Source organism: Oryctolagus cuniculus, chromosome 9, assembly GCF_964237555.1.
Source record: "Oryctolagus cuniculus chromosome 9, mOryCun1.1, whole genome shotgun sequence".
In the NCBI taxonomy this organism is placed as follows: Eukaryota; Metazoa; Chordata; class Mammalia; order Lagomorpha; family Leporidae; genus Oryctolagus; species Oryctolagus cuniculus.
This window is the reverse complement of record NC_091440.1, coordinates 12487877-12503189: the sequence shown is the minus strand read 5'-3', so window position 1 is coordinate 12503189 and position 15313 is coordinate 12487877. Positions and strand designations below refer to the sequence as shown.

Here is a 15313-nt window from a genome sequence, read left to right as displayed (position 1 = left end):
TAGAGAGGGAGAGACAGAGAGGGGTCTTCCATCTGTTGGTTCACTCCGCAGATGACTGCAACTGGCGCTGCAGGTGGCAGCTTATTCTGCTGTGCCACAAAGCTGGCCGCAGAGTGCTGGTCTTTCTCGCCAAACATGAGAATGTGTTAAATATTTTTTTGCTTTTATTTTTTATTATCTTGAGCATAATAAAATCTTTTATTTTAAACATTTCAGTTTTTATTTCTTTTTGAATACATTTTATGTGCCAGCCTCATTATTTCAGAGATACTATGCACCATGCTTATGTGAAATAAACTTAGAGAAAAAGTAAATACACAACTGAGAAATATTTTAAAGATAATGGAAACACTTAATAGAAATATATTAAAATTACATTGAAAAGGGTATTTGGATGCTTATAATATTTTAGTCAATATACACATGAAAGTTAAAATGCGAAGATAAAATTATATTTTTTAAACATTTATTTATTTGAGAGGCAGAGTTAAAGAATAGGAGAGACAGGTAAAGAGATCCATTTTCTATTGCTAGTTCACTCCCCAGATGGCTCTAACAGCTAGTGCTGGGCAAGGTGGAAGCTAGGAGCCAGGAGCTTCCTCTGGGTCTCTCACATGGGTAACAGGGGCCCAAGCACCTGAGCCATCCTCCACTCTCTCCCCAGGTCATTCACAGGTGGCTGGATCAGAAGTTGAGCAGCCAGGACACAAACCGGTACCCATATGGGATGCTGGCATTGCAGGCTACTATACCACAGTGCTGGCCCTGATGAAATTATTTTATTTGTCCAATCATAATACAAGTATTGTTTTATATTGGTTTACTACATCAGTGTCATCTACTGTGACTTGGTTTCATAGGCTTATAGTGTGAACTTTTAAAAATTTCTAAGAAGAACTCTTAAATCTGTTTGTGAGATTATTTCTAACAGAACCAACTCTCAGCACATTATAAACCTAATCAGAAAAGGAGCTCTTATGGTTCTGTAAGCTGTATTGAAACACTCTGGCTCTCTGCTTGGCTATATAATTCTCTTTTTTATTTAAATTTTTATATAATGGGAACAAATTCCACGAGTTTCATATATACAGTTTTAAGAACATAATGATACTTCCCACCCTAACCTCCTTCGCTCCCACCCCCCTCCTCCTTCCTTTCTTACTTTTCTTTTAATTTTGCAATAATATGCTTTCAATTTACTTTATAATCACAAGCTTAACCCTCCATTAAATAAAGAATTTGACAAGTGGCAAGTAGAAAGTACACTGTTCCTCAGGAGGATAGACAAGGGCTGTGCTGTTTTTAAAGCCATAGGTCCCTTGCAGAGGATGGTATGCTGGCCTCAGAAACACCTCTCTGGCTGTGGGTGCTGCTGCACTTGTTCCTAGTCCAGGTGTTGCTTTCACTCCTGTAAGTTCATGGCTACTCTGAAACTGTTTAGACAACTGTTATTGTAAAAAGATAGCTATAGGGTCTGCCTGCAGTGGCAACATGCTTTATAGGCAAGGCTTCAAATCCCAGCTGCTCCACTTTGCAGTTCCCTGCTAATGCACCTGGGAAAGCAGCAGAGAATAGCCCAAGCACTTGGGCCTCTGCCCCAGTGTGGAAGACTCAGATGTAGCTCTGGTCCCTGCTTCAGCCTGGCCCAGACCTGGCCAACTGTTGTGGCCATTTGGGGGAGTGAACCAGTGGATAGAAGATCTCTCTGTCTCTCTCTCTATATATATAAAACTCTGCCTTAAACAAAATCTTTAAAAAAATAGTTATAGAAAACTGCAGCAAATAAATGTGCAATTAATGAAGTAGTGTAGAGGAAAGGATCTTATAATTGTTATGGAGGTCCAGACATTGGCATGAATGGTTGCTATCAAAGTCTGATGATAATTTAAATTTCTTTTCTGAATAAGTCACATCTTGTTTTGTCCCTTTTCTTTTTATTAAATAATAGTGATAAAATGTTTCTTGGTGATGGTCATTCTGAATTGAATTCTACAGGTATACTTTAGTGTACTTTTTTAGTGTTTATTTTTTGTTTTAAGAAAGTTTTTTTCCCTTTTTTTAATTTAAAAAGATTTATTTTGAAAGGCAGAGTTAGAGAACAGAGAGAAAGAGAAGGGGAGAGACGGAGAGAGCAGTCTTCTGTCCACTGATTCACTCCCTAAATGGCTGCAATGGCCAGAGCTGGGCCAGGGCGAAGCCAAGAGCCAGGAGCTTTCTCCGGCTCTCCCATATGATTGCAGTCTGGGCCATTGCTACTTTCCCAGGTGCATTAGTAGGGAGCTGGATCAGAAGTGGAGCATCTGGGTCTCTAACCGTTACCCACATGGGATGCTGGCATTGCAGGCTTAACCCACTATGCCACAATGCCAGCCCCTCAAGAAACTTTTCTTAAGTAACAGCTTTTGGCTTTCCTTTTCTTCTCTTTGCTTTTCTTTAAGGACTCCTATTATCCATATGCTGGGTGGTTTTTATGCATCTTCAGTGTTTGTCATTTTCTTTTTTAAAATAAACATTTGTTTACTTCTTTTTCTTAAAGATTTAACTATTTGAAAGGCAAAGTTACAGACAGGGAGGGACACACACACACAGAGATTGATTGAGATCTTCTATTTACTGGTTCACTTCTCAAATGGTCACAACAGTTGCAGGCAGCGGCTTACCTCTACACCACAATGCTGGACCCTTGTCATTTTCTTTTGCATCTTAGAAAATTCATTTCTTGACATTTAAAAAATATTTTCCTTTTCACTTTCTCTTTAAGGCATTACCTGTCTGAAAATTCACTTTTGTTACTTGTAGTTTAGTCTTCGTTTCTGAACTGACTTTCTTTTTCACTTCTAATCGTATTCTGAGTTCTGGCACTCATTTCTGAGCTTTTCTAGTTGTGGTTTATTTGACTTTGTTTTTGTATAATTAGAAAATGTCTTAGCTTCCTTTTAAATAATAGAAAGTAGTTTTGATCTGTTATGTTGGCATGTCTTTCTCTTGCGTTTTTTTCCTGCATGGATTTTGTTGTGGTCCTTTTGTGTTTTTTTTGTTTTGTTTTGTTTTGTTTTTTGAGAGTGGATAGTGAGAGAGACAGAAAGGTCTTCCTTTTTGCCGTTGGTTCACCCTCCAATGGCCGCTGCGGCTGTCGCGCTGCGGCCGGCGTACCGCGCTGATCCGAAGGCAGGAGCCAGGTGCTTCTCCTGGTCTCCCATGGGGTGCAGGGCCCAAGCACTTGGGCCATCCTCCACTGCACTCCCTGGCCACAGCAGAGAGCTGGACTGGAAGAGGGGCAACCGGGACAGAATCCGGCGCCCTGACCGGGACTGTGCCGGTGCCGCTAGGTGGAGGATTAGCCTATTGAGCTGCGGCGCCGGCCCCTTTTGTTTCTTATAAAAATATTATGTTGTATTTTACCTTGATAATTCTGTTTTAAATAGTTTTTGTGTGAAATTAGTTTTCCTCTAGATTGCTTTGTAAGAAGCTGTGTATTTAGAAGCCCGTGACACGTAGCCAAGAAGTCCAGTACCTGAACAGACGGCAGGAAAAGGTGTGTTCTGACGCCTTCACAACACGAGTCAATGTACTCACCGCATTGTTCTTCACGTTGCAACAATTACTGAGTATCCCTTCCCATCCGCACTGAGTTTTGATAAAGCTATATTAATTTTCAGAAACTTTCTTGCTGACTGTTTATATCATGTGCAAACTTGAACTTCCCTGTACTAGTCCCGAAGTGACTAGCCCTTTCTGTCTGTTTTTGTTTTTTTCTTATTAGCAGAGGGTAGCAGTATAAATCAGAACCTGAATCCTTTGGTCCCAGTTCAGCAGTTTTTCAATGCCTATCTTTATTTTATGACCTTGATTTTATAATTATACAGATAGCAATTCTTGGTGAGCTTAATGTGTATTCACTGAAAAATCTAAATTCAGGATTGAGCACTTGGCACAGCATCCAAGTCTCCACTTGGGATTCCTGCATCCCATGCCAGAGGGCCTGGCTCAAGTACCAGCCACTCTGCTTCCTGAAAGGGCACCCTGGGAGGCAGATGATGGCTCAAGGACTTGGGTCCCTGCTTCCCATTTTGGAGACCTAGATTGAATTCTGGACTCCTGGCTTTGGTGGGCATTTGGGAAGTGAATCAGTGAGAATATCTTTTTTTTTTTTTTTTTTTTTTGACAGGCAGAGTTAAACAGTGAGAGAGAGAGAGAGGCAGAGAGAAAGGTCTTCTGTTGGTCCACCCACCAAATTGCTGCTATGGCTGGCACGCTGCGCCGATCCGAAGCCAGGCGCCTTCCCCCAGTCTCCCATGCGGGTGCAGGGCCCAAGCACTTGGGCCATCCTCCACTGCCCTCCCAGGCCACAGCAGAGAGCTGGCCTGGAAGAGGAGCAACCGGGACAGAATCTGGCGCTCCAACCGGGACTAGAACCCGGGGTACCAGCGCCTGTCGCTCCCCCTCTTCATGGAGGAACAACACTAAACCCTGCGCTGTTCTTTCGTCTGCTCGGCCCTCCCCGGGTTTGCTGCTGGTTCTTCCCGGGTTGGCTACTATCCCTTCCACCTCCGTGGAAGGGCAGTTCCCCCTGGCCACATTCCCCACTTCCGCGGGGGAGCGGCACACCGCCGGCCGGCTCTCTCGGGGGCTGCACAGGTGTTCCCTCAGATAGATGTTCCCCTTAGATGTTCCCGGTGCATGCCGTCTCTCTCCTCCTTTACAGTCCTCCTCCGCCAATCCCAACTCGGCTGCCCACACGCCGAGTATGCTGCTCTCCTCCAATCAGGAGCAAGTCCTACAGTTTATTGGCTGAACTGGAGGCACCTGTGTAGAAGCTGTTTTCTTCTCTCCCAGCGCCATATTGTGGGAGAGCAGATGCATAGAACAAGTCTTAATTCCAGTAACTCAGTCTAGTCCGGGTTGCTCCCCACAGCGCCGCAGGCGGAAGACTAGCCCAGTGAGCCGCGGCACTGGCCTCTTTTTTTTTTTTTTTTTTTTTAAAGATTTATTTATTTATTTGAAAGTCAGAGTTATACAGAGAAAAGGAGAGACAGATTGGGGGCGGGGGGGAATCTTCCATTTGCTGGTTCGCTCCCCAATTGGCCACAACAGCTGGAGCTGAGCCGATCTGAAGCCAGGAGCCAGGAGCTTCTTCTGGGTTTCCCACGTGGGTGCAGGGGCCCAAGGACTTGGGCCATTTTCTATTACTTTCCCAGGCCACAGCAGAGAGCTGGATCGTAAGTGGAATAGCCGAAACTTGAACTGGCACCCATATGGGATGCTGGCACTGTAGACAGTGGCTTTCCCTGCTACGCCACAGCGCCAGCCCCAAGAATATCTTTATCATTCTCTCTTTGCCTCTTTCACTTTCTTTCAAATAAAATGAAAAATTAAAAGTTCAAAAACATCTGTTATCACACTAGAGCCAGCCCTCTGCTGTGGCCCGGGAGTGCAGTGGAGGATGGCCCAGGTGCTTGGGCCCTGCACCCCATGGGAGACCAGGAAAAGCACCTGGCTCTTGGCTCCTGCCATCGGATCGGTGCGGTGCGCCGGCCGCAGCGCGCCGGCCGCGGCGGCCATTGGAGGGTGAACCAACGGCAAAGGAAGACCTTTCTCTCTGTCTCTCTCTCTCACTGTCCACTCTGCCTGTCAAAAAAACAAAAAAACAAAAACAAACAAAAAAAAAAACACTAGAGCAGTTTTTTAACTTGTGATATTTCTAAGAATGAAATATAATTTTTACAGATCATGATTATTTCTGTCTTTCATGCCCAGCATAAAGCCTGTTAGAAGTTAAATTTTATTATTACTCTAACATACTACTCAGCCTCACGCCCAGTCTTAGGTCAAAATTTGACCATAACTGTAAAAATCACAGAATTTAGGAAGTGAATGTATTCTTAGAGCTGTGATTTCAGCTTTTCTTATTTTTTCCTGTGAATCACTGTTATTTTCTAATAATGTTAAAATTGCCTGTTTTATTTTATGACTATATTGTATTTGGCATAACAGTGATCATTCATGGTAAATTTAAAAGGAGCTTAAAAACTATCTCTTTTGAATTAACCTTTATTGCTGTGGTTGATAACAAAAGGTACAGGGCTAACAGAAGAGTATCAAAAGGCAGATAAAATGTGTCCTAATTTCTAGATCATCCAGCTGACTGTGGTCCAGATCTCAGGAATTTTGGAACATGCTCCATCACTTTGACATTACTATACTCTCCAAGCCTGACCTCACAGAACTGTGGGAGTTAGGAGTCCAGGGTCCTGCTTTCTGACTTGACTTTGATTACGTTTAAAGGCCAACCTAGAGAATACATGCAGAACGTGTTGAAAAGGCAGAAGTTAGTGCATGGGAATAGCTGTAACATGTTATCAGCAATCCGCTGGTTATTTTTCTTCTGTTGGATGGGACAAAGAATAGTCACTAAATACCTAACATGAACTGTTTTTCTTGACAATTTTTGCATTTCGAGGTTATTTCCCTCAAATTAGAATGCATGAGGAAAATCTGGTTAATCAGTGGTTCAGATTGGTGGGCTTTTGTTAATGAGAAGTTTTACTGTATAATGATAATGTATTTTGGATGTTCTTAATTACGTTATCTCTTTTGTGTGGGCATTCCGATTAGTTGATTACAACTGCCTACCATAATGGTTTTAAAACAGTATTTATTATGAAATTCTTCCATCTTAGCAGTGAAATTAGAATATGGAAAGACATGTGATAGCTGAGGCATGATTGTTTCCTTTGCCTTTACTTTGTGTTTAGGGGCTTCCATGTTTGGGATAAAGAGAAATGAATGTGACTGTCGCTCTGGTTCAAGTTCAAGATGATTAGTGTGGAGACCAAGTGCTGAGGTCGTATAAAAATTTGTGGAAAATGAAGTTAAAAGGGAGCTTTTCTTTATGAGGGAGGTCTTCAGAAAGTTCATGAAAAACGTGTATTACGGAAGAACTGTGTATTCATTTCAATTTCTTTGGGTACCAAAATGAAGTCATCTTCTAATTCCATTTTTCTGTTACCTTTTTGAAGTACTCTGAAGTGTGAAGTTGTGGAACACTTCCACTTTTCATGTGTTTTACACAGCTAGAGTTTTGCATAAGGTTTTTTTCTTCATGAAAATAAGGTCCTTTTAAAACTAGGCACAAACATTGGATGAAATACACCTTCGGAGTACCTCTATGGCTGAAGAAGTTTCTTATCGAGCATCCTGCCATTTGTAGCGCTTACAGTAACAGGCGTTTGGGTTTCTCTGCTACTCTTTGGAGTACTGTGGACCTGGGTGTCGTCTTATTCTAGTCTCCTCTTTTTCTCAGGACTTCTGGCCAGCGGAGAAAAACTTAGAATCGTGGCTCTCAGTTCAGTCTTTACACAGTTCTCGATGGCATTCAGGACCTGCTGCCCCGCAATATGCCAGCTTGGTATATTGAGTATTTCAAGCTGAAGGAATTTGGGAAATCAGCTGAGGCAGGAAGGTCTCTTAGCTTCTCCTGCCCTTCTCTGTGGGGAGCAACTGGGAGCAACTTGGACTAGACTAAGTTACTGGAATTAAGACTTATTCTATGCATCTGCTCTCCCACAATATGGCGCTGAGAAGGGAGTAACAACTTCTACGCAGCTGCCTCTAGCCAATTTGATTGACTGAGCTGCAGGAGCTGATCTTGCTCCTGATTGGAGGAGAGCAGTGTACTCGGCATGTGGGTAGCAGAGTTGGGATTGGTGGAAGAGGACTGTAAAGGAGGAGAGAGACAACATGCACCAGGAACATTTAAGGGGAACATCTATCTGAAGGAACACCTGTGCAGCCCCCGAGAGAGCCGGCCGGCGGTGTGCCGCTCCCCCGCGGAAGTGGGGAAAGTGGCCAGGGGGAACCGCCCTTCCACGGAGGTGGAAGGGATGGTAGCCAACCCGGGAAGAACCAGCAGCAAACCCGGGGAGGGCCGAGCAGACGAAAGAACAGCGCAGGGTCCTGTGTCGTTCCTCCACGAAGACGGGGAGCGACACTTCTCCCTTAGCGTAGGTCATCACACCTAGCAAGGATTTTGTGACTTTCCCCTGAAACTGGTTAAAAGACCATTTTGTTAGAGGGTTACCCCTGTACCTGGAGGAAAGGAGCGTTCTTGTCTCTAAAGATAAAGGGACACAGACATCCAAACAAATAGGCTTGCTTGAGTTTCCTCCTATTTCCTGCACTCAGTTACTCTTAACCTTTGTCTTGTCATTTCCATATGACTGACCACTCTTCATCAAATCTGTATTAAAAAATGCTCAAGTTTACTTGTTTCTTTGGGTCTTCATTTTTTTTTAATGAAGGTTTGCATGATACAGAAAAAGCAAACATCGGAAGTTACATGCTTTCCTTTTATTGTGATAAGTATCCCAGCCATAGACATAGAAGGATAGATGGAAAGTATTTTTCGTTCCCTACGTTGTTTTATTTAATCCTTCTAGCAAACTGGTAAAACAGCTGTCATCCCCATTCTTACCCGAAGAAATGGAGACTTCAGACTTAGCAGCTAAAAAAATTCCCTTTTCTTCTGACTTGCTTTTGGGCAGTAGGGCAAGTAATTATGAGTTTAAAGGTATTGGCTTTTGTATATATTTTCTCTGAATATTTTTGTCTACCACTTTTCATTCCTTCCCATGTCTGCTGTCTTTAAAAATGCATATCTCAGGCTGTTGTTGTCGTACTGCCTCTGTATTTGTCTTTTGGACCTGGGTACTAACTGCCGCACAGGCATCTCAGCTGAGCGTGTTACCTCTTCATGTGTTACATTGTCTTGTGTTGGTTCCTTGTTCTACTTGTTTCCTGCTCTGGGTAGGTTTAATCTTCTTGGACCATAGGGCTGGGAGAATGATCAAAACTACATGCTGCTCACGTCTTCAAGAAAATGAGGCTCCTTTCCCAAGTTGTGATTTGTTGCAGGCAGCAATGCCAAGAGGTATATTAGGTGATATAAAAATGATACACAGATCACACAGTTTATCATTTATACTGACACTGACTGAAGGTCCTAGGAGGATCAACCTTTAGGCACCTTTCTCTGATGATGCCCAGTATATAGGGACATTTTTCCTTTTTTATATTTAACTTAAGTTCTTCTAGAAATATTTATTTAAAATAATTTTTATGTATTTGAGAAGCAGAGAGAAAAAGAAAGCTCTCATCTGCTATTTCACACCCCAAATATCTCTGAGTGTCAGAGCACCATGCTTTGTAATCTCTCCTTCACTTTTCTAGACCATGCCCTGCATCATATTTTACATTGTATTTTGTTCTGTCTTCTGTACTTACTGTGTACCTGTTAGCATTGTGTTTATTATGACAGTATATACGCAGACAGGTAGACCCATTGTCAGGGAACTAAAGCTGTTTAGTTGAGAGCATTTTTTTTTTTTTAATTGAAAATATACCTCTAATTGATTAGGTTCCCACTGATCTTTTGCCATCACAAGGTTGTAAACATTCTGTACTTTGTCTCTTTCTCTGAGGTATCTGTGACCTGTTCATGTTTCCTTGAATTTGTTGATATCCTGTGATTTGTCCACGTTATCCTCTGTGTTTTGCTGAAAGCCTGGCATTGAGTTGGAATTCAACAAATCTGGATATCTGGGTTGTATTAGGCAACAACCCGCAGGGTGTTGCCGATATAGAGACTTAGGAGGTGTTTTAAAGGTGAACTTCCTGTTTTGGTTGGGTGGCAGGAGATGATGCGTATCAGTGTAACATCACAGAAGTTACTTTTCCAGAGAATACTGTTAATACCAAGCAGTCATGCGTTATTACTCTCAGGTATATATGTATGTGTGTATGTGCTATGTACAATACAGTATTACCTACTTGCATTTTAACGTGTTGACTCAAATGTTTTTAAGTTATGTTGCTATAAAATTAACAAATCTGTGGGGTTTTGTTTTTATGAAATTGTTACTCCCTATTATTCTCTATAATGTTTTTGTTAGAAATTTCAACTTGTTTTTCTCCACAGGCAGCAGAAGATGTCATTTTCATTGGACCTGACACACATGCTATTCAAGCTATGGGTGACAAGATTGAAAGCAAATTGTTAGCTAAGAAGGCAAATGTCAACACCATCCCTGGCTTCGATGGGGTAGTTAAGGTGAGAAACTATTTAACTCTCATCTTTGTAATACATATTTTAAAGTCAAACATTTTATTTGGAAACATGAGATTTAATTTATTGCTTTTTTTTTTTTTGGGTGAAATGTAGATTTGAAAAAACCAGTGCTGTCTGAACTCAGATAATTTTAAATGGTGTATGGCAATCTTGAATTACATGTTCAAAGGAAAAAAACTTGGTGATTTAAAGATATTTTGTCAGGGGCTGGCGCTGTGGTGCAGCAGGTTAAAGCCCTGGCCTGAAGTGCCAGCATCCCATATGGGCATCGGTTCCAGTCCCAGCTGCTCTTCTTCTGATCCAGCTCTCTGCTGTGGCCTGGGGAAGCAGTAGAGGATGGCTCGGATCGCTGGGCTCCTGCACCCATGTGGGAGACCTGGAGGAAGCTCCTGGCTTCGGAACGGCGCAGCTTCGGCTGTTGTGGCTGTCTGGGGAATGAACCAGCAGATGGAAGACCTCTCTCTCGCTCTCTGTCTGTCTCTCTCTCTGTAACTCTGTCTTTCAAATAAATAAAATCTTAAAAAAAAAGTGTTCTGTCAGATCTCTGAATTTCATTTAATGCTGGTTTATGTTTAGAGTAGTGTTTGAACTGTGATGTTTTCTGTGTTATCTTTACCATGGTCCCCTCTCCATATGCGTAAAATATACATTGCAGTTGTGTTTCTGTTGAGAGTGGTGTAGCTAGCAACAAGTCGTGATCGCAGACATTCACAAGTAGCTTGTTTAGCTGAAGGCATCTGAGGAATAAATGTAGAAATTGGAGTGTATCACTTTTTAATCCCTAGGAAAAATGACTTACTTTTTACTGTTAGAGTACCTGTGTAGAATTTCTGTCTTGTGATTTAAGTTGTTCTCAAGAACTCTTCATCTCAGTGCTTGAGGACTTTTGGCATTTCGTGCTGGACAGTTTTTCATTATGTGGGGTTGTTTCATGCACTGCAAGATGGCCAGAAGGCGTGGGCTTGCTCGGTAAATGTTGTCAGCTTCTGGCCCCAGCTTACCTACACAGTTTGCCCTCCACATCCTGGGGTTCCACAGGTGCCAGCTGAACCAACTGTGGATTGAAAATATTCAGGAAAAAATTCCATCTGTTCTGAACATGTACGTGTTGTTTTCCTTGTCATGATCCCCTAAACAGTATTGTGCAATGGCTGTTTTTGAGTGTTTACATTTATGAGGTATTGTAAGCTGGAGATGGTGTCAGGTGTCTGGAGGATGTGTATGGGTTATATGCAAACACCTGATTTGAACGAGGGACAGGGGCATCCTCGGGTTTTATTTCTGTTGGGGATTCCGGGACCAGTCCCCAGTGCGCACTGAGAGTGAGCTGAATTCGCCGTTGTCTGTTGATAGTTCATGCTTCTTTTCCCTTGTCACAAGGAGAGGTGTTGTAGGTAGAGCCACTGCCCCTCGTTTACTCTAGAGGTATCCTTTTAAACCTCAGGGGCTATGGGTTTTGCTCATTATCTTTTCTCTTCTTGTGTAGCTTAAAATTCTTCTCTTCCTTTAGTGCTGTTAAAAATGCTCAATCAATAAACATATTCATTATGTGGTTGAGAGGGAGCAATGTGATGGTAAACAAGAGAGACACAATCTCTCACATTCTGGATTTCACAGTTTAGTGTTCCTCCATTTGTAATAACCTCTCTCTCTTTTTTAAATTTGTTTGAGTTACATATACACACATAGACGGAGAAAGGGAGAGGGAGAGAGAGAGGAAGAGAAAAAGAGGGAGAGAAAAAGGGAGAGGGAGAGAGGGAGAGAGGGGGAGAGGGGGGGAGAGAGAGAGAGAGAGAGAGAGAGGTCTTCCATCTGCTGGTTCACTCCCCACTTGGCCAGAGCTGAGCAGATCCAAATCCAGGAGCTTCTTCCAGGTCTCCTGTGTGGTCTCAGGGGCCCAAGGAGTCGGGCCATCCCCTGCTGCTTTCCCAGGAGCATTAGCAGGGAGCTGGATTGGAAGTGGAGCAGCTGGGACTCTAAATGGAATCCATATGGGATGCTGGCACTGTAGGCCAGGGCTTTAACCTGCTGTACCACAGTGCTGGCCCTATTTACCTCTCTTCACTTCATAGCTATCACCTTCTTTCTCTTGCCTTTCATAGTCAAGCGTTGGAAGAATTGTCCTTACTTATTTTTGTGTCCACACCTTTCACTTAATCTTTAAGGCTAAATTCTTTGCTCTTTTCTGCTGAACTTCTCTTGTAAAGGCAGCCAACAACCTCTCCCTTTTACTAAATCCAAGATATCATTTTTATTCCTGTCTTGTCTCAGTCTTTTAGAAGCAGTTGAGTTTCTTAGCCACTGTTTCCTTCTTGAAATGTTCATTTCTGCACATCACAAGTTTTTGTGGTTTTTTTTTTGCTTGTTTGTTCCTTAGGTTTTTTTTTTTTTAATTTATTTATTTACTCGAAAGACAGAGAGAGGAGAGGTGGAGAGAGAGAGAGAGAAAGAGAGAGAGAGATTGATTGATTGATTCACTCCCCAATTGGCTGCAACGGCTGGAGCTGCGCCAATCCGAGGCCAGGAGCTTGCTTCTTCCTGGCCTCGCACGCGGGTTCAGGGGCCCAAGGACTTGGGCCATCCTCTACTGCTTTCCCAGGCCATAGCAGAGAGCTGGATAGGAAGTGGAGCAGCCGGAATTGGAACCAGAACCCATATGAGATGCTGGTGCTTCAGGCCAGGGTGTTAACCTGCTGTGCCACAGCGTCGGCCCCATTTTAAAATTTTTAAAAAATTTTTAAAGTGTATTGGACCCCTGCACCTGTGTGGGAGACCCGGAAGAAGCTCCTGGCTTCGGATTGGTGCAGCTCTGGGCGTTGCGGCCATCTTCTACTGCTATCCCAGGCCATATCAGAGAGCTGGATGGGAAGAGGAGCAGCCAGGACTAGAACCGGCGCCCATATGGGATGTGGGTGCTTCAGGCCAGGGCGTTAACCTGCTGTGCCACAGCTCCAGCCCCGAATTTTTTTTTTTTTTTTTTTTAAACCTGAGGGTCTTAGTCCTAGCCACAAGGAAATAAAATCTCCTTCACCCAAATGAACTTGACAGATTTTCTTCTAGTTTGAGCCTTTGATGAAAATACAACCTGACTCACTCCCAGCTACAGCTGTGCAAGGCTCTGAGCAGAGTATGACGACTTTTCCCTTTATCATGACTTTTGTCAGTTGTTGGGCTAAAGCCTTTCTTTACCTTCTTGTTTCAGAGGTTTGTGTGGGTTTAGGTAGGGATTTGTGAACCTTGATCTGCTCAGCCCAAACACTTTGGTCAGTATAATTATTTTTTCTCTAACAGGGAATCTGGTCTTTCTGAGAGCTCCTGTTTGGGCTGAAGTTAGTCGCAGGTCCTGATGAGTGACAGTCTAAATGGATTCTATCTTGATGATGAATAGTGGAGTCCTTGGTTTCCACAGAAAGGCCAGTAGGAGAACACTTGATCTGGCAATGATTTTTGCAGAGTAAAACTTCCCTTTTGAAGTTAATGGGTACAGTGGAGAGACTGCTCCTTGGTTGAAGGCCCTTGAGTGACAGCTGTGGCCTGGGACATGGGAAACGTGAGGGGTCTTATTGACACCTCTCAGCTGAGTTGTTTGTTGACGCTGAGGGAGTGCTTGTGTAACAACAGCAGGACTTCAGGTTAATACTGCATCACTGCATCAGTAAACATTCACACGTTTCTCTACTAATAATTAGTGAGAATTCTTTGGAGTTAGAGGTAAAAGGGGAAATTGGTCCTATCACTGTTAGAGCTTTGCCTACTCTGGTTTATTTTCCTGAATTCTCTTGATAATACAGAACAGTTTCTCCATTGCCATTTCTGTTTATAATATCTGCAGATGTCTTTATTAAAAGATGGATGTTTAATTTCTGGACTGGGACATCTAGATTTTCTGTAGATCCTTCAGCTCATACTGGATCTTATTGTGCTTTTGTTTTCAAACTCTTTCAGAAAATATAATAGAGAGTTGAAAAATCTGATAATCTGGACTTTTCCTAACAGGGAGTTGATAAAATTTCCTGTTCCTGCCTTAACAGAGTCGGTTAGTGTGCGGAGGGAGCCGAGTTCCGCTCTGTTTCAAGGCCGACTCCGCAGCGCTGCCTGGGGTGGTGACGAGCCAGCCGGGACATCTCCAGGGGGCGTCTCCTGTCTGTCAGCAGCACGGATGGCCATTGCTTCTTTTCACAGGAATGATTTTGCTGGTAGCCTTCAGAAGACATTGTGGAGATTTATAGTTTTTCTAAACTTAGGTGATTTGCTGTGTGAACTGAGGTCGTTTTCAGAGTATTCCTGTTCTCCCCTTCCACTCAGTATTCTCTCTGAGGTGCTTTGTAGCCATCTGGGCAAATAGACACAAATCTGGGGAGCGCAGATCCCATATTCCTAGAGGATTCTCAGCTTCTTGTATAGGCTTGGCAAAGTCTTTGACAGTGCCCCTTAGTGCAGAATGCGTTTCCCCATTCTCCCAGGGTTTCGTTTTCAGAGGTAATGTGTCTTTTAGGGTGTCTGGCCAGCCAGAAGGTGAGGGCACAGGTTGGAGGAAGAAAGCAGGGCAGAAACAATGGAGGGCATGGGATGGAGGGTCAACACTACTGGGTTCAAGAAGGAGTTACATTTCCCCACGTTTCATTTTGTTCTTCTTATACCTTTCTTCTTCCTGTGAATCTTACCTTCTTCATGAGGCTTGTGGTATGAGGAAAATATTTTTTAAAAAGCCAAAAAATCTGGAAATAAGCTGTGTCCTAGCAATTAGGAAGTACAATATTAAGCATGAGTGTATTTTTTCCTGCTAAGCCAAGAATAATTGATTTTCCTGATGATGCCTAAAGGCTCTTTTTTTTAAGGCTCTATTATGTTTACTATGCTATTCTTACAATTAGAGAAAAGTGTACTACACTTTTGAAAGGTTTCAAGTATATTAAAACAGTCTTGTGCTTGACTTTTCATTAACTGGAAAACCTAGTCAGCTGGGAGCCATTCTTGAGCCCAGGGTGGTTGAAACTTTGGTTTTACTTGGTATATGAGTAGGGAATGGTTTGGGAGTAAATTTTGGTACACTGATACAGGCTTTACCCACAGTGTCTTGAAGCAATGATTGTTTTTTGCAGAAACAGTCGATAATTCTGCTCTAAAACCAGCTGAGGAAAATAAACTCTTAAGTAGCTTCCAGTAGAGTGAGGCGCAGGAATGTTA

General features: G+C 42.9%; 1 protein-coding gene across 16 annotated transcripts in view; it reads left to right on the top strand.

The window, feature by feature from the left end:
* The window catches only part of PCCA (propionyl-CoA carboxylase subunit alpha), a 438870-nt gene that overhangs the window by 116629 nt on the left and 306928 nt on the right, over positions 1-15313 (top strand). For 15 of the 16 annotated variants that reach the window (XM_070048637.1, XM_051850469.2, XM_008260152.4 and 12 more), the window contains one exon: positions 9977-10108. In XM_070048637.1, coding sequence (XP_069904738.1) covers positions 9977-10108 — 132 coding nt within the window. Of the gene's footprint in view, positions 1-3383; positions 3536-9976; positions 10109-15313 lie in introns of those variants that run through there. The other variant, XM_051850475.2, reaches the window with a different exon arrangement.